Source organism: Dromiciops gliroides, chromosome 2, assembly GCF_019393635.1.
Source record: "Dromiciops gliroides isolate mDroGli1 chromosome 2, mDroGli1.pri, whole genome shotgun sequence".
NCBI lineage: Eukaryota > Metazoa > Chordata > Mammalia > Microbiotheria > Microbiotheriidae > Dromiciops > Dromiciops gliroides.
In genome coordinates, this window is record NC_057862.1 from 154,239,970 (window position 1) to 154,262,337 (window position 22,368).

Here is a 22,368-nt window from a genome sequence, read left to right on the forward strand (position 1 = left end):
AATCATTAGAAATCTTCCTTGGCTACCTCTTGACCAAGTGTTGTCTTATTGCTTGGAAGGGACCAAGACACAATGTATCCAGTTCTGGTATTTATGTAGAAAATTGTAGTTATTTGTGATATCTGTGACTAGTGGAAACATTTGACTTTTAACTTCTCTTACTTTTCAATTAGTGTTCTGTAGCTGTGGAAATGAGGGCAGGATCTCAACTTGGACCTGGATATCAGCATCATGCACAACCTAAGTAAGTTATTTCACAGTTTAATTGACAGGCTCCCTGATTTTTTTGTTTTGTTTTGTTTTGTTTTTTTTCAAAAGCACAATTTTAGGTAAAATTATGTTTTGAGGCTGGTTAGTTCCATAGGAGGGCAGCTAGGTGGCACAGTGAATAGAGTGATGAGCCTTTAGTAAAGAAGACTCACCTTCTTGAGTTCAAAACTGGCCTCAGATACTTACCAGCTAGGTGACCCTGGGCAAGTCACATAGCCCTGTTTGCCTCAGTTCTTTGTCAAATCAGCTAAAGAAAGAAATGGTAAACCACTTCAGTACCTTTGCCAAGAAAAGCCCCAAATGGGGTCACAAAGAGTACAAAACTAAACAAGTTTCATAGGTCAGTCAGCTGAATAATTTTGTAGCAGCATTTTCAGTTTTACAGGGAGAGATTTTGTTAATGTGTTAATGTTATTGCTGCAATAATACATTAGTTGGGGAAACTTAATAATTGTTAAAAACAGGGTGTCCTATATAAATGGAATCATGTAAAATAAATATTATATACATATTTTTTATTTCAGGATTTATTGAAAGAATAAAAATGCTTTCGTTTTATATCGGACACCCTGCATAGTATGTGATTGTGAGTGAAATAAGCTAAATATTGTTTAATGTAATGAAGGTTAAGACTATTATTATATCTATGGTATATATTTCATCAGCTTAGAAGTAGACTTGTGAATGTTATACTAAAGTTCCTTTATAATCATGGGCAAGTGGAAAGAGCACTGTGCTAGATTTAGGCTCCAGGTTCTAGTCCTCGGTCTGGAACTCCAGGTAGAGATCACTCTGAAGATTACCAGGAATGATGATTTCTGGTATAACGGTGGTAACTGAAGTTATTGGGATGAATTAGGTCATTAAGAGAGAATGGAGAAAGAAAGCACAAAACACAGACCCTTTAGTGATGTCCATGTGTAGGGGGCAGGAAGAGGATGAGAAGTCAAAAAGAGCATAGGTAATAACAATTAGAGAAGTCAGCAGAGAATTGTGAGTGTAGTGTCAGGAGAGCTAAGGAAGAGTATATCTAGCAGGAAGAATGAAATGGGAATTGAGTCGAATCTGGCAAATAATTCTCACAAGAACCTGTCAGCTAGATAGGTTAGGTATCATTCATTATCCCTTTTGTACCTTGAAGGAAACATACTCAAAGAGAAGCAGTGATTGATTTGGATTAGGAGCTAGGTTTCTTTAGCATTCTTAATCCAGTGGTCTTCCCATTTAACCAAATTATTACCATACAATTTAGTTGTAGCTTTAAAATTTTTCATCTTAACCTTTAATCCTAAGATTTAGACTTCTATTATAATACTATAAAATACTATTTGAGGACATGTGACATGGTATGTGTGCTTATATACATCTCTGTCCCTATCTAGATTGAGATAAAGCTATATCTTGATATCTAGATTGGAAAAATGTATATGTGTGTATATTTCTCTCTCTCTTTTTCTCCCTCTCCTGAAACTGTAGCTTTCCTCTAAAATACTAATGCAAATAAAACATATTATTTAAGGTATATTAGACAAAAAAGTCATAATTGCTTTTCTTTTTTGTGTCTTTTGCTTCTTGACATAGGTAAGTGGCTTTGTTACACTGTTTCTCAACCATTATGTTGGGAGATAGCAATGCTCTATATATCTATATATAGATTATAGATATCCATAGATATAGTGTTGTGACAAGTTGGACTTGGCTGGTTCCTATAGTCCTTCAAATGTACAGAGAGTGGCTTAAGTGCATTCCTTTTCCAGTGTTTTTGCCCTTACCAACTCATGAACTTTCAGGTACTATAAATCTAATCTGAGACCCTCCCTCTACCAGCATTTCTTTTTTACTGTTATTTTTCCGTTATTGTAATCAAACACCTTGAGTTCCATCTCCCATCCCCTTCCTCCTCTGACAGTCTTTTGGGGCCAGTTTAGAAATTCCATAGAATGAGCATTGGGAAGCACTGCTCCCTTAGTGCAGTAATGGGGCAGGAGTATTTATAAATGTTGTATGCTTCATCAAGTGTAAAAGTTCTGGTATGATGTGATAGAAAGAAGTATTCAAATACCCTTCTACCTAAATATATTGGTATGAGTATGTCAGTACTTCATATTGTGTAATTACATTCAAACTAATGTTGCTCTTATTTTTCAGGCGCAGAAAGCCATGAATTGAGCTTCTCTTGTGATAAAGGATATTTTTCATGTTATTGATTTCTTTTGAATCAAACATCTGTTCTGTTTTGTAAAAACAAAAACACAAGCTTGCTTTATTTAACATTGCATACCTCATAGCTGTTGGCTATGCTATACACTGGCAAAGAGAACACTTCCCCACTTATCTCCAAAGACATCTATTCAGATTCTCCATACATCCTGCTATACTTATTATGAATTTCAGAAAGAGAACTCTTTCCTTGTTTGTATATTAACTTTTGATTATGCTATTTTGTGTATATTTTCTGTATACTCTTATAGTAGATAATCATGCAAGGCTTTGCCTTGGGGAAAGAGGGTGGTGTATTTGGCTCATGTGTTCTTTAATAGAGTGACTTTTTCCAACTTGGGTCTCATGATTTTTAGGTTGAAAATAAAACACATGCTGCTATTTATTTAGCTACAAAAATGCACTTTAGACATGTTTTGCTGACAATACAGACTTTCATAACAAAGTGAATTCAGTGATTGTCTTATCAGAATTCATATTGGAAAGTGAATTGTGTTGAATTTCATATTCTATATGCATATCAATTTTCTGACATCTGACTATGACAAATGACCTAGGATAAAAAGCACTAAAAATATGAAGTGTATAATATGAAAAGACATTTTTGTTTTATATTGCAACTGTATTATACAAATTAGAAAAAAATTGTAGGGTATTTTATTAAGTGGAACTACCAGTTAATAAACATATACATATATATATAATGTATCTGTGAACAATTTGAAAAATATAACTAGCAAACATTTAAAATGTTTTGTATCACCTTGTCTTTCCAAATGTTTAATAAGAATATACCCTATTTACTTTGCATAAATTTGAATTTCTTTTTTAAATGATTTTTTAGCACACATATTTTGCCATAAGTGCACAGGAATAAATTTTTGGTCTCAAATGAGAGAATATTTATAAAGTGTTTACCACAGCCCCTGGTACATAATAGGTGCTAAAAAAATTTATTTCCTCTCCCTACCCTCCTTAGAATTGGAAAGGCTTCTGAGACCCAATCCATCCTACATACTTGAACTAGAATTCTTTCTGCAATCCTTGATGAGTGGTCATCTGACCTCTCTGCTTGAAGACTTAGGCCTGGGGAATTTACTGCCTTAAGAGATAGCCCATTTTAATTTTGGATAGATGTCAATGTGAGGAAATTTTTCATTATGTTGACCTAGAGATTTTCAAAGTGAAATCATGTTTTGATAAACACCAAGGGGACTATTCATTTTGTGTGTTATATTGGAATTTTGTTTGGACCTTGATAACTTTGTTATACAGACATTTTTATTGATGCTATTGTACCAAAACCACAGGCCTTGGGCTCAGGAGACCAGCACATGTTTACTAATTATGATTCTGGACAAATCACTTGGCTTATAAGAAAGTTTTTTAGAAATTACTAGAAATTGTTTAACCCTGAGCCTCAGTTTCTTCATCTATTGCTATTTCTGCCTATTTTATTACTTTAGGTAATTTACAGTGAAACAATTCCCATTTTCCTTATAAGTAAAATGCAGGATTTGGACTAGCTGTCTAATGTGTATCTAAAACAGTAGCATCTTAAGATCCTATCTGCTTCATAAATTTTTGGTCTTTTGTGAGGGAAATGCTTGGTACCAATAGGATTTTACCCTTGTAGCAGTAAAGCACATCCCTTGAATGATCTGATTGCCAAAAAGGATTAGGACCCTTTGCATCACAATGGTTCTTTCAATTTGTATTGCCCTTGCTTGTACAAAATGCTATTTTGAAATTTTGGAAGAAGTTTCTAGTTTCCTTTTGCATCTGCTGCTTTCCTCATTTTTACAGCTGAATTTAAAGCTTAGAAAAGCTTGACCAGATAGTAGACACTAGAATCTGGATCTGACTGCTAGTCCAATATTTAGTCATACCTCTTGAGTTATATGCTGAGGGTAGCATATGTGTGTCTGTATAAAGGATCAAGTAGAGCACCCTCACATTCCTCTTGTGAGTAAGAAGCCAGGGAAGTTTCGGCTTCTGGATGATATGTATGCAAAAAAGGCTTGTATGGGGCAAGAAAAGACCTAACATCCTTTGTTCTGTTATTGTGTGGGAAAGTCAACAAGTCACATAATTCATCTGGTCTTTTTGTGTGTTGGGCACTTCATTTGAAATAGTGAAGCAGTAGTTTGAACTTTCCATTTTCTAAATGGAGAAACCGGGACTTGGAGTTGTGATTGGCACTGGAAGTAAACTAATCTTAGACAATATTTTAGTTGATGGTGCCTGACAAAAATCATATTAGAACCAGTTCTTGGGTTAGTGCTACCATCTGAGAAGAGCTGTGGTATTCATAATTCAAAAGTCTTATTTCTGCCTTTTTCTTGTTTGTTCCAGGCTGATGATAAAAGAATGCAAATAAGTTTTAAGTTAATCCTGGTTAGAAGACAGGAAGTTACTAGAGCTGTGAAATAAGTGGCTATTACAGTAGTAATGGTTTTGCCTTCCAAGCACTTGTAATTCAGTGTGCAAAATAATTTCTTTAATCAAATAAACTAGCTTTCTAAGAAAATGGGGGCATTTATTGAAAGAAAGTACTCCAGCAAAGGGAAGCAAAACAATTTGGTGGGTAGGGTTAAGCCGCCTCACTCAATTCCTTTTGCACCCTGAGTTTTATAACATTTCTCCCCTTTCCAACTTTGGGTCATTGAGCCTTGCATTTTAATCGATTAACAAACTGAAAGTTGCTGCTGCAAGATTTAAGTTCAAGTTTGTCTCCCTTTTACACCGAGTGTTATGGAAGGCAAGTCACTTAAGCTTTTGGTGTCCATAGCATTTATATGACTGTTGCAGAGTGCAAATACCGGATCAGCATTCGAGAGGGAGTTTCCCCATGGAATAGACACTATCAGCTATGGATGAAATCACAGATCCCGACCAAAAGTGTCTAACGGTGTGCCTAGGTACTGGGGATATAGAAATAGTTCCTACCCTTAAGGAGCATATATTTTACCGTGGACAAACGTATTCAAATTATAGGATTGTAGCAGAACTAGAAGGAAACTCGGAGGACTTCTAGTCCAAATAAGGACACAAGACCCCAATCAATTGATCTGTACAAGGTCACTTAGAGGTAGGATTTGTCTCTTAGGACTCCAGATCCAGTACTTTTTCCACACTACTTTGCTGTGAAACTGAAACTGCTCTTACGGAGTTAACTCTCTAAAAGGGGAGACGGACATATATAAACCCATACATGATGTCTAAATGTCCACACGCCCATACTGGGTAATTGGGGTATAGTAAGGTGGTTGGACTTGGAAGCCAAAGGTGCAGGGAATGGGATGTGTACCGCGCGGGGGCTGGGCGGCGGTGGATAGCAGGTAGGCGAGCTGACCTTGGCATCTAGCCGGGGGTGGCAGTGGTATGAGGCGGTAAGGGGCCGTTTAGATGTGGGGTATGTGTAACGAGTTGGATGGCTCCCACACTGCTGGGAGAACGACGGCTTTGATTTGGCTAGCGTGGAACAGCATATCCTCATGAAGCCCCACGGCTGAGTTCACAGGCCTTCCAGCATGAATTCCACGCACGCGCCTGACCGGTAGCTCAAACTACCTTTCCCTAAACTTTAACCGCTGCTTCCCTAGAAGCAAAGTGCATTTGGCCATTCGCTGAGCACGAACCGGAAGTGAAAGGCCCTATCGGGGCACTGCTAATGGTTCCGTACACGTAAGTTAAAGCTCCGCCCAGCTACTTCCGCTCAGCGCACGCGCCGATTGGCCAGACGGCGCGGATATAAGGCGCTGCGCCGGGCCTTGGGTCTTTCTCTTCAGTTGTCTGTAAGGTGCTTGGTTCTTCTTCGGAAGCTAAGGCCACGTTGGGGTGAACCCTCACTTCAGCCGGCGGCTAGCACCACTACAAACAAGTTTCCTCATCCATATCTCCCGAAATGGCCGTCTCCGAGCTCGCTTGCATCTACTCTGCTCTCATCCTTCACGACGATGAGGTTACGGTCACGGTGAGTGTTGGGCTTGGTCGGGGGTGGCTTTTAGGCCGGCGTTCCCTTGCTCGGGTCCCCTCTCACTTAAGCCTCCGCGCAGCGTGCAGTTTGGCCGAACGGCCCTGAAAGGGAGAGACGCGGCAGGGCCAGACCATGTTTTCGGTAGTCCCTCGATTTAGACTGACCGGCCTGTAGGGGCAGCTCCCTGCCGTACAGACTCCTGGAGTCGCGGCCTGACGGACGGGTTCAGCTGGTGCTTGAGCACGCGGCCCGCCTTGGCTTCCGGCCTCCGGTTGGGGGAGGGGGAGCCTCCACCACGTGGCTGCCGCCAGCCGGGGATTCTGGCAGCGTTTTATTCCGAGTCAAGTATTTAAGTGTCGGTTGGTTTGCCAACAGGCCTAGATTACGATGGGTTACGTGGCCAGCGTTTCTTTCTAGGGCCAGTCTGCGGGAGTTAACTTACCCTTCCATTTTAATAGAAGCGACTCCAAAAGTAAAGCGCAAAGTTTAACTTGGTTTGTGTAGTATTTGTGCATTTATGTTGATAATAGCTAAAGTGGAGAGCATGGGAGAGGCGTTGCGGAGGTAGGAATGGCAAGATTTGGAAACTACTTGGAGATTACAAAGTGAAGAGTTCTGCACCCCATGACAGTTACAAATTGGGAAGGTGATCAGACTTGGAGGAAAGAACGTTATTTTTTGCGTGTTGATTTTGAAGAGTCTCCAGGACAAGAGATTGCGGGCTGAGTTGTAGGGAAGAGACGAAACTGGAGCGTCGAAATCCCCAGGGTATCCCAAAAGTCTTTAATGCTTTTTTTTTTTTTTTTGCGGGGCAATGGGGTTAAAAATGACTTGTCCAGGGTCACACAGCTAGTGTTAAGTGTCTGAGGCCGGATTTGAACTCAGGTACTCCTGAATCCAGGGCCGGTGCTTTAACCACTGCGCCATCTAGCTGCCCCTTTAATGCACTTTTAAGCTTTAAGAACTAGAATCTGAATGCCACAAGGTAACCAAAAAAAAGCCAGTTTAAAGGTTAGTTTTATTTAATATTTAAAATATTGGTGTCATGGGAAAAATGGGGTACGGGGGTAGGGGTTTGGGGTCCTTAGGAATTCCTCTTGAAAGAATTACACCCTCTTCCACACAAAAGCAATTAGAATGAGATGGTAGTTTATTAAGGGGAAGGGAAGGGAAACCATGAAAGAAGCCCTTGGACTTCTCATGAGGAGAAGGCATGGCACAGAGCGTGGCTCTGAGATATCAATCTCCTCGAGCAGGAGACTGGCAGGTACTTTTATAGGGGACTGATGGGGGTGACCATCTGACTGGTAAGTTCCTTTAGTGAGGGAGGACCATCGTATTGGGTTAGAGGTGTCTGCAGATCTCAAGCCATCTCAGGATACAAAGGAAGCAGCCACACCTAAGTCTTAATGCTCCACGGTTGAGGGAGACTAGAATGAAGGGTGGGGGTCCCAGAGCTAGCTCAGTTCAATCCGGTTCCACTTAACTCTTAAGGTGTGTCTGTCCTTTAGTTTAGTTTCTCAAGAAGGTTCTTTGATGTGCCCCAGAGAACTTCTGGGGGTGCCCAGGGCCCATGACATTGGTATAATTTTTGTTAAAATTTAGTCTATCACATCATCAGCTTTTGTGATTGCTGCCCCTAAGGTCATTCAGGGAATAGATTTTGATGCCAGCTTCAGTTTTGAGATGCCCCACCATTAAGTCTAATGGAGGTACATCAAATGACCAAAAGTGGCCAAGTAAAAGGATTTGCCGAACTAAGTGTTCTGAGAAAGTTTAATCTGGAAGCTGACCCTGTGCAATGTATAATGACAGTATGCCATATCTTTTTGAAGTTTTAAAGATGCTTATTCAGCATTCACAAAGCTGCAAATTATTGGCCAGAGTATTTTCAATTCCTGACAAAATTCCAAAGTTGTAAATTTAATCATTAAACTATCAAATGATGTTTTGGTAATTTTATAGTGTTAAAACTTTGAAGTTATTAAAGCTTAAAACTGAACTAAGGGGCAGCTAGGTGGCACAGTGGATAGATAAAGCATTGGCACTGGATTCAGGAGGACCTAAATTCAAATCCAGCCTCAGACACTTGACACTAGCTGTGTGACCCTGGGCAAGTCACTTAACCCTCATTGCCCTGCAAAATAAATAAATTTAAAAAACTGAACTAAGACTTCTGAACAGTCCTGTATAGGCCTGGGAGTCCTGGCCTTGAGATAATTAAATCCCTGGGATTGAAAGAAAAGGGGGTGAGGGTGGTGTAGTTGCCCTTAAGGAGCTAAGTCTATTGAGAAAACTATACTGGGAGGTTGAAGAGGGGAAGGGGGCCAATAAGGTAATTACACTAGTTAAGTGAGGAAATGAGATTATCTGAACTGAGCTTTCCTTAAATGGAGGTTTGGAAATTGATGGTTCCACCCTTCAATCTGAGGGACTGGGTGGGGAGTACCAGGGCTGATGAGATTTACTGGATGTTGAGTTTCTGGGCCTGAATTTCCAAAAGTGGGCAAATGGGTGAGACTAGGAAGAGACTGGTCTCCTGGAAAAGACAAATTAAAAGCCAAGAATCTTGGGGGAGAGTGGGCCACTGTTAAATCTTGCAGCCAGATGTGTTTCTAGCTTAACAGCAATGAAGTGCTGCCATACCTTAATATTGGGGGAAAGGGTTGATCTGAGTAGGTAGAAGTGTTTATTTTGATGGTGCTGCAATTTCTAAAGAAATGAAGATCTTGTATGGATCTGATTCCAGTTCTTTAGAAATTGTAGCACCATCATTTGTGACGGACCCTTGTAGATTTATTTTCCCTTACATAAAAATTTGAGATGTCAGCAGTTAATATTTGAAAGCAAAGCTATTGGAATCTTATAAGAATGGAAACTGCCATAAATAAAACTGTAGTCCTATTCAGCAATCTTTTTTTTTTTTACCTAGTTTCTACTTAATGGCTTTTGTGCAGTCTATGAAGTTTGTATTCTGTATTGTCATTCTAAGAATGTGAATTTCAACCACATTTTATTTGTTTCAGGAGGATAAAATTAATGCCCTCATTAAAGCAGCAGGTGTAAATGTTGAACCGTTCTGGCCTGGATTATTTGCAAAGGTAAGACAACCGTGGACATGTTTGTTGTATAGACATTGAACCATTTGAACTCTCTTTTGTGCTAGTTGTGTGACCATGGGCAAATCACTGGGTCTTTTAGAGCCAGTTACCTCCTGGATGATAAAAGTAACATGGTGGTGGTTGAGTACCAAAAACAACCTAAAATGATACAAATCTGAGTAATCTGAGCTTCAATTTGCTCAAGTATAAAAATGAGGGGTTTTAGTCCCAAGTGGTGAGAGGAATATTAGAGCCTATAAGCAGAGTGCCTCTGTCAGGATTCAGGACTGGGTTTTGATAGGATGTTGAGTATCAGATTGTTCATTTATCACAGATGTTGTTTATGACTTAAGTATTTGGGGTTAGGATGAAAACTTTGCTGGCGTAGTGTTTGATAATCGAATGTTGCTTTCAGGCCCTGAACAATGTAAACATTGCTAGTCTCATCTGCAATGTAGGAGTTGGTGGACCTGCCCCAGCAGCTGGTGGTGCTGCCCCTGCTGGAGGTGCTGCTCCTGCTAGCACAGCTGCCCCAGGTAAGTAGTCTTGATTTATTGGACAACTTGGGTTAGATCATGTATGTGGGTAGATTTGTTCATGGAATAACAGTTCCTTAATCATTTTCCCAGACAAAATACTTCTGTTATTACCCTTTGTGGAATGTCTTGCCTAAGATCTAGCCTACTTCAGTATGGTAATGGCATACATACATTTTGGTATTATAGTAGCAAATGGGCAAAACCATTGGGCACATATAACAAGCAAATTAGAGCTAACTTCTGTAATTGGGCATTGCTATAGCACTTTCCTTTTGAAAGTAGGCTTTTTGGGAAGCTGAGATTTGTTATATCTAAGGGTATAATAGAGTTCTTTATGGGAAATTCATTAGATTTTGTTAGCTGTTCCTACTAAAAGTCAATTCAGTTTTCAGATGTATAATTTTGATTCTTGTCTCTTTTTAGCTGAGGAGAAGAAGAAAGAGGAAGCAAAAAAAGAAGAGTCCGAGGAGTCTGATGATGACATGGGCTTTGGTCTGTTTGACTAAATATATTTTTTGAAACATTAAATAAAAAGCTTAACTAAAAAATGGAGTGGTTTTGCTAATTTTGGGGTGGTCTCAGCAAGGACCACAGAAGTGCTCAGGAGAGGTAGACTCTGGGAGAATGAAAAGTCTTTAAAGTTTTGTTTCCATTGATAAAAGAATATCTAGTTCTCACTTAGAACCTTTGATAATGACTTTGCTTAGAACCTGGTTTTCTGGTCTGTTGGCAGCTAGCTGCTTTTTTCTGCTTCTGGGCACAGGGTACGATGAACTTCTTCACCAGGATCTCCATGGGGCAGGTGATGGCAGTATTGTTGTCTTACCTGTACTTGGGGGTTCCTTGAAAAATAATAAGAGGCCATCCTTTCCACAAGAGTTACTTCAGTGGACTGTGACTGGGAAATGAGGTTGTGCTGGAGATTGTCACTGTGGCATTTAAATGGTTGTAGACAGCTGGACTTGGAGTCAGGAAGACTTGTGTTCAACTCTTCTCTCAGATATTTATTGGCTGTGTGACCCTCCACCCTCTCTGAGGAGTCATTGGATAATTGAACTTCAGGTTAATATAAAGTGCTTTTCAAAACGCCTCTGTAAATATTTGCTGTTATCAGTTTACCTCTGATGCTTGTGGCTGTTTTGACTTTGCTTCTTAGTGTACTAGTCTAAGGACTGGCTTGCTTGTTAAACTTAGATGCTAAATTGTACAGCTTTTCCTCATTCCCTAATCCTGGAAAGACTAGCTAGAAAGGGAAAGAAAACAATCTTATAGTCATGAATTATCTGAGCTTGGAAGGCTTTCAGTGATTTAAAAAAATTAAAAGAATTTTAACTGCTTCTGTAGTTAGTGATAACTGTAAAGATGATCATTTTCAGTTATCACTGAAGCTGTTGCTCAGTTAGATACTAGGGTTTGATGGGTGTTGAGTAATGAAATTGTTATTGGAATATGTAAGCACTTGTTCCCAGTTACTTGAGAACAAAGGAATTTTCTTTTACTGTGTACATTAGGATTATTTTATACATGAATGGATCTGTAATAATGTACGCTCCAGGACCTCCCATACTTTCTACCCCATGCAGCTCCTCCCCATTTCACCAACTAAAAAAAGAATTGGTCTCATGGAATGTTCTGGACATTGTCCATTTTATATAATCCAAATAAGGAGGACTTAGATTATAACGTACAGGAGTTTTTAAGTTGTACATACAGTTGTATGGTTGAATTCAGAAAATGGCTTGTATTTTACCCATCAGTATACCTATGTTTTCCCTTGACTTTGACTAATTTATGGTTACATGATGTTTCCCTTAATCCATTTAGTATTGATTTACTAAGACATTCAGAAATTTTGCCTTTCTCATTTTGTCTAATTTCTGAGGATTAATTAGTTGACTCTCATAACCAGTCTGCTTGTGTCCTTGATTTTGTCTTTCAGGATTTGTTTCATTGGTCTCTTATGTCTAGTTCTCATTGGAGTGTACAGGTTTATAACCATACTTAATTTTTCTCTCATTCTACACTGTCATCATCTCGGGCTGTCCTATATCTTCCCCGTTTGATGTTTAATTTCTAAAAGTAATTTGAGAAGTTACCTCAATGGCTATATTTCACTGGAATCTCACACAAACACCTGTGAAAATGACTTCTCCACTGGACCCCATTACCCTTGTTCAGAATCTTTTCACTTATCCTGGATTATTGTGATAATTTAACTGCTTATGTTTTTATTCTCATTTCTATTTTCCATGTGATCTCTCCCACCACCACCCCCCCCCTTCCTTAACAGGTCTAACTTTCCTGCTCACCTCTCCCATCTTTGCCTTTGTATATACCATTCCTTATTGCTATATTCCTTTACCTCACTGATAGAACTTAATTTCAAGGCCCAGCTAAAGTTACTAAATGCTGAAGCCTTTTAGTGATCTTTAAGTTTTCTTAGAGGACTTTGCTTGGTCAGGCACTTGCTTATATTATACTTTGGGCATGTTGCTGGTCTCCTTTACCCTAATACCATTTGCCGATCAAGTTTGTAGGTATCTTGGTTACCGGCATAATTTTTCATTTTCCTCTTTCAGTTCCTTCCACTTGGTTTGAGTTTATTTCATTGGTGTAGAGAACTGCTGGTGAGGAAACACCTGCACTGGCTGTATTAGTAAGATTGACGGATAGGTTCTTACAAGTGCTTGCTGAACTAAACTTTGACAGCATCTTAGACTAAGCTGCATGAGTATCGGCTACTGCTTTGTGCATCTGTGCTGCCATACAGGTTTGTGAGGAACGCTTTCTGGGTGTTTGAAAAGTATTTAAGCAAAAGTAATTTACCCTTATTTTCCTAGAAGTTGGTCATATAATACAATATGTTGAGGAAGCCAAGAACGTGGCTGCTTTAGCTGTGATTGAAGCTGCCTGACCTGCTGACTTTATTCTTATTCCTTGGAATGAAAATGTGATAACCCTTAAGCAAACAATCTCAATTCTTCTGGTCCAAGGCCTGCAACAAAGGGATCCTCTACCTGCTCTTGCTTGGCATCAGAACAAAGCTGAGGACTGGGGATGACACTGCTTTGAGCTATAAGAGGTCAGAAAGCCCTTGGCAGCTATAAAACATTAGGAAAAAGTAGAATATACAGAATTACTATTGGACACCAACCTTTAGACCCTTCACCTGTCGGCTTAAAAGAATATAATGTAACCACTAAACACTACTGTTGGGAAAGTTGTGAAATATACTGGTTAGAGAGCCAGTTGATAACTAGGGACAAGTACCAGGACATGCTCTTAGACTATGTTTGCCCTATTCCCTTCTACAATCTTACCCAAAAGGAAGGAGAGTAACCCTGCATGTTTTGTTTTGAACCCCCCCCCCCAAAAAAAGGTTGCTGCTCGTTCATGATTTTCAGATTATTCAGAATTCATGCGCTAGCATACAGAGATCCAAGTCCCTATTCTCAAGAAGCTTGACTTCTGTGGTAGCAGCAGTGAGAGGATATTGTAGAAACAGGTTTAATTTCAGAAAGACAACAGTAAGCAAAAGGATAAGGAAAGGACTCCCATGCAAGAGGTGGCACCTGGTGTGATTCTTGAAGGTTTAGGGGTGAGGAGGGAATGCATTATAAGCATAAGTGGACATGAAAAGGCATGGAACACTGACATTAGGAAATAGCTTACCTGGCTGAAGTGTGATGGGAGCCAGATTATGGGCAATTCAAAATGGCTAGGCAGAAATTTACTTACTGATTTTTGGCCTTTTTTTAGTCCTAAAAACAATAGGGAATCACTGAAGATAAAGTAGCAGGTTGATAGGTTTAGACCCATGTGTGGGATAGTGATAAGCTAGCCTCAGTTAGGTATGTCGAGTTCAGGTGGTTTTAGTTTAACACCAGTTGTGAGCGCCTAGGCAAGTCACTACCTCAGTGCAACCAAAGTTACAGAATAATTATTTATGGAACTCAGTTATATCACAGGTCTGGATTAAAAAAATATATAGCAGACATTGAAGACAGACTCCATTGAGAATGAGTTACTAACTGGGAGTCAAGTTAACATTTGGCTTTTTAAAAAGAAATCTTCAGCAAGATTCTTTTACTTTGACAAAATTTGAGTTATTTGAATAATTTAGGATCCTAAACTGACTTTAACTGTACTGCTCATCTTAAATTCTGTGATCTTTCTGCTGCACAGGTATATACATACTTTTGGATCAGAAAGGGAGGAAAACAATGTTACAGCTTCTAAATTTGTATTGGGGATTAGAGGTTAAAATGAAAAGAATAGGCTTGTGAGGCTCCCCAACTTTTCTGCATGTCCTTATGCTGCTGTAAGACGAGTGACTTATTACCTTAGGAACTATCAGGCCAACCACAGCTGAGTTGAAATATTTATTTGCTGTATTACATGAGATAATTAGTCAAAAAGACCAAAGCCCATGTCATCATCTGATTCCTCTGATTCCTCTTTCTTAACTTCTTCTTTCTTCTCTTCAGCTGAAAAAGGACAAGATGAGATGCATGTATAAATATTTGAATTAAACTTAGAAGTGTTTCTTGAATGCTACTTCAAATAGTGCAAGAAAGCAGAGTCCTAAGTCTCCTGATATCTTCTTGTCACGTAGTGCAAATAGTGTATTTTTGCTTATTATGCTTTATTCTACCCAAATTTAATAAATTCTGTCATGGAGGATGATACATAACATAGACAAGGCACTCAGTGACCTGGCCTGTACATCCCTGATCCTTAAAGCTGTAAAGTATGGTGACTACATCTAGTTTCAGAGATCAGAGAAAAGATGCTTACCAGGGGCAGCACCAGCAGCAGGGGCAGCACCCCCAGGAGGAGCAGCACCAGGGGCTGGGGCAGCCCCACCAACTCCTACATTGCAGATGAGACTTCCAATGTCAATGTTGGCCAGGGCCTACAACCACACAAACGGCAATTAAATATTAGCTGTTCAGTTCATCTTTATTTTTATGGGTTATTTAGGCCAGCTCTCCATTTGTGAGGACAAGAGATTCTGAGGTATTCTAGAAACAGGGCAAAGAGAAGATGGGTGGAACATGAAGATGAAAAATTAGAATAACTTCAAACGTTCCCTATTTGCTTCATTTTATTTCTGTAGGCCATTCAAAGCCATGACAATCTTGTGCTTAGTATAATATAAAACAAGCTTGTCATACCCGACATAGAAATATACAGTAGTAGTATTGTAGAGTGACATGTATTTTTGTTCTTACAATCTACTAGACCAAGGCTGCCTTACCTTTGCAAAGAGACCAGGCCAGAATGGTTCAACATTTACACCTGCTGCTTTAATGAGGGCATTGATTTTATCCTCCTGTAACAAAGCAATAAAATGATATTTATAAGTCACTTTGCTGATAATGTGGCATATAAGCTTTCCAGAACATATCGACTATTAGATAGTATACCACTGGACAGATTCATTGGGTCCAAACATGCTGTCAAATAAGAACATGTTATACAACACTTCAAAGTTGATCAAAGCAGCATCATACCCAGAAAGATCTGGAATCAAAGGACTTGGGTTCAAATCCTGCCTCCTAATATTCTCATAATGATAGCATTTATATTTTGTCCACAAATGTCAGGCACTTTACAAATATCTCCTTTGAACCTCACAGCAAGTCCTTCGAGGTCGGTTCTATTATCTCCATTTTTATAACTGAAACTGGCAAATAGGTTACATGATTTCTCTAATGTCACACTGCTAGTGTCAAAAGTTGTCCTTGAACTCAGGTCTTTCTGGCTCCTAGATCCTTGGCTCTCTACACTTAAACCTAGAAAGCTGCCCGTTTTAACTCTGGACAAGACAAAATGCTTTATATAAGTGGCCTTGTTTGGTCCTCAGAATTCTTGTTAAAAGAGCAAATTTTACTCCCACTTGAAAGACAAGAATGCTAAATGAGTAGCGCTGGGTCACATAGTGTCCGGAAGTGGAATTCAAACTGTTTCCTAATTCCCAAGTCCTTGTTCCATTCCATCTATCGAAATGTCTTTTTGGCTTTGAGTTTCCATATTTCTTAATTGAGTGGGTTGAAAAGAATATGCCAGAGGCATATTTCATGGCTTACTGAATTTTCTTCCAACCGGATCTATGGAACTCAGCTGCTAGGTGGTGACACGAATAGACCCTAATTCAAATCCAGCTTCTGACACGTAGCTCTATAACCCAGGTAAGTCACTCAACTTGCTGCCTCGTTTAACTCATCTGTAAAATGGGGCAACGACGATACTAGCTCTTTCCCAGGATCAAATGAGACAATACCGACGCGGCGCCTGGCACACAGTAGGTGCGTTATTACATATCAGCGCCGTTGCTTGGCAGCTTCCTCGGAGAAAGCCTCTGATACCAGGCACGGCCCCTAACTCAATGCACCTGAGACTGCTCAAGGTGGATGGGGGCGGGGGGGGGGGGGCGCAGCGTCGCTCCAGAAACCTGAGCAGGCAGGCGTTAACACGGGGGAGGGGGAGCTGCTTTTAGGGTCCGGCGGGTCCCCCACCCCGCCTTCCCTCTGCTTTCCGGCCGCGAGCCTGTCCATCCTGCGTCACGCTCCTGTAAAGACCTCAATCCCTGTAAGGCCGAATCCCGAGGTTTGGAGGTCACCGGGACCCATTCCCAAGGAAACTGAGGCCGGGCCCTGAGACTTGTCCCAGGTCACCGGAGGGGCCCGAGTGAGGGGTCAGGAGAGGGTCAGAGTCGGGATTTGAATCCAGAGCCTCAGATTACAAGCGCTGTGCTCTGCTTCCAGTCACCTTGCCGGGAGCGGGCGGGGCGCCCCGCAGCCCGAGGCTCAGTCCCCGCGGGCGGCCGGGGCCAGACCCGACCGACCCCATGGCTCACCGTGACCGTGACTTCATCGTCGTGCAGGATGAGGGCCGAGTAGATGCAGGCGAGCTCGGAGACGGAGGCCATTTCAGGGGCTGCCTGGTCTGATGCTAGCCGCCGGCTGAAGTGAGCTTCAGCCTCACCCCAACGCAGCCTTAGCTTCCTGGGAAGGACCGAGCACCTTTACATGCAAACGGCGAGGAGGGGCGAAGCAGCGCGGCGCTTGCGCAGAGGCGCCGCCGAGACCGGGGCGCCGCCGGCCCCGCGGCCAATCAGCGCCCGGCTCCGGGCGGAAAGGGCGGGGCGGCTGCCGCCCCAGGGCCCCAGATCCGCAAGGGCCGGAGAGCCGAGGCCTCCGCGGCTCATCCTCGCCTTGTACTGCCCCTGAGTCGCCACGAGGAGGCAGTGTTCCCTGCCACGCCTTCCTCTGCTATCATCTATGTTTTCTCAATCTAACCTATCAATCAACCCACTTCTCATTGCTGCCTTCCGATACAGAAGTCATAATAGAGTTGATCGGCCTCCATCTCGCTTCCTCTCTACCCCCCTCTTTTCTTTCTATGAGAAGCTCTAGGCTCTGATGAACCGAACTTCCACCACAGCCGGGAGACTGGTACCAGGACGCTAGGAAAACTTTCCATCAGGGTATAGCAACTTCCCGTACAGTTGGCTCGGGACATGACCCACCCTCTAGAGGATAACTGTCCCTTTTTCTCTTGGCGGATGCTCCCGCCAATTTACTGGATGCCATCCAGTAAATTAGAACAGATAGAAGGGGGGAAAGAAGGAAAAAGCAAATGACGACATGCAAAAAGGGGGGAATACTGCACAGTACAGGCTAGATCTCGTGGATTATGCCGAACTCGCCCGGGTCTGATCAGCCACAGTCGCACTCGCCCTAAGGACTCTAACTCAGCGATGTCATTTTGGTCCTCCTTCCTCCAGAACTAACGGTATAGAGCCCTGGTTCTGGAATCAGGGACTGGGTTCAAATGTTGCCCCTGAAATTTACTACCCCTGTGAATTGCACGTATTCTCTCTGGATCTCATCTTTTCTTTTGTAAAATGAGGGGGTTGGACTCCATGGGCTCTGAGGATCTATGATTCTGTGGGTGGACTAGGAGGAGAATTATTGTAAGGGATGGAGTGGGATGGGGGGAATACAGAAAGGAAGAGTACATAAAGCATTTTCAAGTACTGAGTGGTAGAAGACATGAGAAATCAGCTTGCACATCCCCTGTGTGAGTGCCACACTATCAGATTCTAATGTCAGAATCGTTTTCTGGGCAGTTTCCTGCTCTTATAGCTTCTATTTATTTGTTTAGGTAAATCTAAATACAAGCAGCCTGGCTTGTTTGAATTAGGGAGGCCTGGGTTCGAGTTCTGCCTCTGAGAATTACTGGCTATGTGACCCTGGGCAAATAGAACACTTTCAGTGCTTAGATAAGTCTCTTTAAGATTGTAAAGTGCAGAGAAGTGCTGACCTGCCTTGACAGAAGTTTCCTCATCAAGGGAGTTCCTTTTATCAGTGATAACATAGCTTTAGTTTCTATTCTATTCCTTATATAAGTATCCTAGAAATCAGGAATCCCAGGGAAATAGCTGGAAGTCTATAGATTCTCCTTTCAAGACCACACACTATCCACCATCCCCACAGGGAAATGTTTGGTTCCAATCATGAATGTGAAAGAGATGAGCTTGCTTATAAAATGGAAGAGGATAGCAGAATGGATTAGAAAATAGAGTCCAACAATATGCTGTTTATAAGAAATATACTTGAAACATGATTCACACAGTTAAAATAAGGGGCTGGTAAGTTATTCAAGTCAACTCAAATAAATAGAGATAGCAGTCATGATCTCAGACAAAGTAACAATAAAAATAGACATGCTCTAAAGATTAGCATATTAGATACTACATTGCTTTAATCACCAAAGATGGCAAATTAATAACATACTTATTGACATCTTTTAGTGTGTGTGTGTGTGTGTGTGTGTGTGTGTGTGTGTGTGTGTGTGGCAATTGGGGCTAAGTGACTTGCCCTGGGTCACACAGCTAGTAAGTGTCAAGGGTCTGAGGCCTGATTTGAACTCAGGTCCTCCTGAATACAAGGCCGGTGCTCTATCCACTGTGCCACCAGCTGCCCTGACATCTTAATACTTAAATGAAAAGTTTATCAGGAAGAAGTGGACAGTAAAACCATAGTTAGTGGTAAAGACTTAAATGTACTGCTTTCACATTTACGCAAACCAACAAAAAGATAAAGAAGAAAGAAGTTAAGGACCTGAGTAGAATTTTGGAAAAGTTGGATAGAACAGCAATTATTAGCAATTACTTAATAGGAACAGAAAGGAATATACATGCATACAGAGAGAAAGAGAGAGAGAGAGATCTCAATGGTGCATTTTAAAGGTGCACCTTTACAAAAATTGACCACGTTTTAGGGCCTAAAAATCTCTCAAATTCAGAGTAGCAGAAATACATAATACATCCTTTAATGACTGTAGCAAAATACCATTTATGTACAATAAAGGGTCTCAGAAGAAAGGATTAAAAATTAAAGACTAAATAATTTAATCCTAAATATTTGATGGAAGAAAAAAACAAATCATAGAAACAATATATAATTGCATCAAAGAAAATTACAATGAGACAATATACCAAAAATTTTGGGAAGCAACCAATGCAGTCTTCAGAGAGAAATTCGTATCACTAAACATCCTTTTCAGCAAAAGAGAGAACAGATCGATGAACTGGCTAAGCAACTAAAACAAAATCCTAGAGAAGCAACAAATCAAAATCTTCAGCTGAATGCCAAAATAAATTTCTTGAAAGTTGAAGAGACTGAAATGTTGAAAACAAACAAAAAACCCTATTAATTGATAAATAAAACCAGGAACTTAAAAAAACTAACAAATTAACTGGCTAATTTGATTTTCTAAAAGAGAAGAAAACCAAGTTGCCAGTAAAAATAAAAAAGAATTCATAAATGAATACAGATGAAAAATATTCACTATAAGAAATGAGACTATAACAACATTAAAATATTAAATACTATGATCAGATTGCATTTATATCAGAAATGAAGGGTTGGTTCAACTTAAGGAAAACTATAAACATTAAACCATATTAGGATCAATAACAACAAAATTACTTGATGCAGAGGAAAGTGAGAAGAATTGGAAGAACTACTCAGAAAATGCCCACGTTATGGTAAATCGAAACAACTTTGAAAAGCTTAAGAAACTTGATCAATCAAAGCACTGATGATGAAACGTTACAAAAATATGATGGTTTCAAGGTGCAGAATGAGACATAGATACATAGATTTTCAAATGTGGCCAGTGCATATATGTGTCGTCCCCCAGCACTGAGGGTTAAATGATTTGCCCAGGGTCACACAGCTAGTTAAGTGTCAAGTGTCTAAGGCCAGATTTGAACTCAGGTCCTCCTGAATCCAGGACTGGTGCTTTATCCACTGCACCACCTATCTGCTGCCCTATACATGTGTTTTGATTGCATGTTTTCTATATGAGTTGGGGTTTTTTGTGTGTCAGGTTGGGGAGGGGAATTAACAATATGATGGTTAAAAAAAAAAGATAAAAGTAATAAGGTGTTAAAAAAAATGAGCCAAAATAAACAGAAGGAAGTTCAGAGAGAAACAGATAAGTAGGATAGGTTTTTTAAATTTTTATTATTTTTTAAATTTCTTAGTGAGGCAATTGGGGTCAAGTGACTTGCTCAGGGTCACACAGCTAGTAAGTGTTAAGTTTCTGAGGCCGGATTTGAACTTAGGTCCTCCTGACTCCAGGGCCGGTGCTCTATCCACTGCACCACCTAGCTGCCACAAAATAAGGCTGCTTTTTTTTCTGTTTTTGTTGTTGTTGTTGTTGTTGTTGTTGTTTTCAGGGGCAGTGGAGGTTAAGTGACTTGTCCAGGGTCACACAGCTAGTGTGTCAAGTATCTGAGGCCAGATTTGAACTCAGGTCCTTCTCAATTCAGGTCCGGTGCTCTATCCACTGCACCACCTAGCTGCCCCCCAGAGCAGATATTTTTAACCTGAGGTCCATCAACTTGTTTTTATAAGTATTTAGTCAACTGTATTCCAATATAATTTATTTCTTTCATAATCCTATGTATTTTAGGTGTTTAAAAACATTGGTCTGAGGAAGGGTCCCTAGCCTTTACAAGACTGCCAAAAGGGTCTGTGATACAAAAACAGTTAAGAATCACCAGAAAATAACTATACCTTTGGAGGTACTTCGATGCTCTTCATTAGAAGTCTTTGCCCCCGGGGGGGGGGGGGCCCGCAGCTAGGTGGCACAGTGGATAAAGCACCAGCCCTGGATTCAGGAGGACCTGAGTTCAAATTCGGCCTCAGATACTTGACACTTACTAGCTGTGTGACCCTGGGTAAGTCAGTTAACCCCAAATGCCTCACCAAGAAGAAGAAGAAGAAGAAGAAAAAGAAGAAGAAGATTGGCTGTCCATTTGTCAGAGATCATTTATCTAGGATTGGACTAAAGCTAAAATACCATCTAGTTCATTCACCCTCCCCCAATGTTATGGATGATGAAACTGGGGTCCAGAGAGGTTAAGGTCTTTGCCTCAAGGTCACATGGCTATTCAGTGCAAGAGCTGAGGTTTGAATGCAGGTCTTCAAAGTCAGTGTCCTCTCTATTGTTCATCATTGGATGTTGAAAGTATTCTTGGTCAGGTATACCTTGGCCAAATGGACTTAAATATCCCTGCCAAATCTGAGATTTTTGTGAACATCATAGAAAGGGCCTCTTTATGGGCTCCATCGCTCAATTGAATTGAGAAACCTAAATCTCTTTGCCCAAGGAAGTTTTAAAGAATTCCTTTTCTTCTGGGTGATGTTGGCTTCGTGCTGCCCTCCTGTGGCAAGTCTTTGGAATGACGAGTTAGGTCGCTGGCTGACTAGCTTGCTGGTCCTCTCTAGTGACTGAAGATCCTTAAATTGTTAGGACAAATTTAAAAATGAAGGAATGTAGTTTGGGCCATAGTGCTTGGAGATATGGGGCAAGTGGGCCGAGGATGAGTGAAGGAAGTAGCCCAGGCACACGTGTATGGTGAAGAGATTATGAATCTCAGAGTTGGCAAGGAGGGATGAAGTATTGCTTAAGAACTAACAAGGTGTGGGGCAGCTAGGTGGCGCAGTGGATAGAGCACCGGCCCTGGAGTCAGGAGAACCTGAGTTCAAATCCGGCCTCAGACACATAACACTTACTAGCTGTGTGACCCTGGGCAAGTCACTTAACCCCAATTGCCTCACTAAAAAAGAAAAAAAAGAACTAACAAGGTGTCAATAGTAGTCACTGAGAGGGAAACAATAAGAGCTAGAAGAGAGAGCAGAAGTGTCTCAAAGTCTCAAAGCTGCTTTGGGATGCA

The 22,368-nt window shown here is 40.9% G+C and overlaps 3 protein-coding genes across 7 annotated transcripts in view; 2 read left to right on the plus strand and 1 right to left on the minus strand.

Moving 5' to 3' along the window:
- KIF23 (kinesin family member 23) overlaps positions 1-3,338 on the plus strand; it is a 141,953-nt gene extending 138,615 nt beyond the window's left edge. For 2 of the 5 annotated variants that reach the window (XM_043989232.1, XM_043989234.1), the window contains 2 exons: positions 174-244; positions 2,419-3,333. In XM_043989232.1, coding sequence (XP_043845167.1) covers positions 174-244; positions 2,419-2,434 — 87 coding nt within the window. In that variant the 3' untranslated portion in view covers positions 2,435-3,333. Of the gene's footprint in view, positions 1-173; positions 245-794; positions 1,757-2,418 lie in introns of those variants that run through there. The other 3 variants (XM_043989238.1, XM_043989235.1, XM_043989233.1) reach the window with 3 other exon arrangements.
- A 2,902-nt stretch (positions 3,339-6,240) lies between these two features.
- Positions 6,241-10,685, plus strand: LOC122739741 (60S acidic ribosomal protein P1-like). The gene is made up of 4 exons (XM_043981400.1): positions 6,241-6,466; positions 9,496-9,570; positions 9,986-10,106; positions 10,533-10,685. The coding sequence occupies exons 1-4, from the start codon at positions 6,398-6,400 to the stop codon at positions 10,613-10,615; spliced, it is 348 nt and encodes a 115-aa protein (XP_043837335.1). The 5' UTR covers positions 6,241-6,397; the 3' UTR covers positions 10,616-10,685.
- Positions 10,686-14,478: 3,793 nt separating this feature from the next.
- On the minus strand, positions 14,479-17,187 carry LOC122742585 (60S acidic ribosomal protein P1). Its single transcript, XM_043986908.1, has 4 exons — positions 16,972-17,187; positions 15,370-15,444; positions 14,907-15,024; positions 14,479-14,596 (listed from the first exon to the last, which is right to left on the minus strand). Exons 1-4 carry the CDS (start codon positions 17,041-17,043, stop codon positions 14,517-14,519), a joined length of 345 nt encoding a protein of 114 aa, XP_043842843.1. The 5' UTR covers positions 17,044-17,187; the 3' UTR covers positions 14,479-14,516.
- Between the last annotated feature and the right edge of the window lie 5,181 nt (positions 17,188-22,368).

Coding starts and splice junctions, on each gene's coding strand:
- LOC122739741 (XM_043981400.1), top strand. CDS start 6,398: ATGGCCGTCTCCGAGCTCGCTTGCATCTACTCTGCTCTCATCCTTCAC. Junction 6,467..9,495: donor ACGATGAGGTTACGGTCACG/GTGAGTGTTGGG, acceptor TATTTGTTTCAG/GAGGATAAAATTAATGCCCT. Junction 10,107..10,532: donor TGCTAGCACAGCTGCCCCAG/GTAAGTAGTCTT, acceptor GTCTCTTTTTAG/CTGAGGAGAAGAAGAAAGAG.
- LOC122742585 (XM_043986908.1), bottom strand. CDS start 17,043: ATGGCCTCCGTCTCCGAGCTCGCCTGCATCTACTCGGCCCTCATCCTG. Junction 15,445..16,971: donor ACGATGAAGTCACGGTCACG/GTGAGCCATGGG, acceptor GCTTTGTTACAG/GAGGATAAAATCAATGCCCT. Junction 15,025..15,369: donor GGCCTGGTCTCTTTGCAAAG/GTAAGGCAGCCT, acceptor GTGTGGTTGTAG/GCCCTGGCCAACATTGACAT.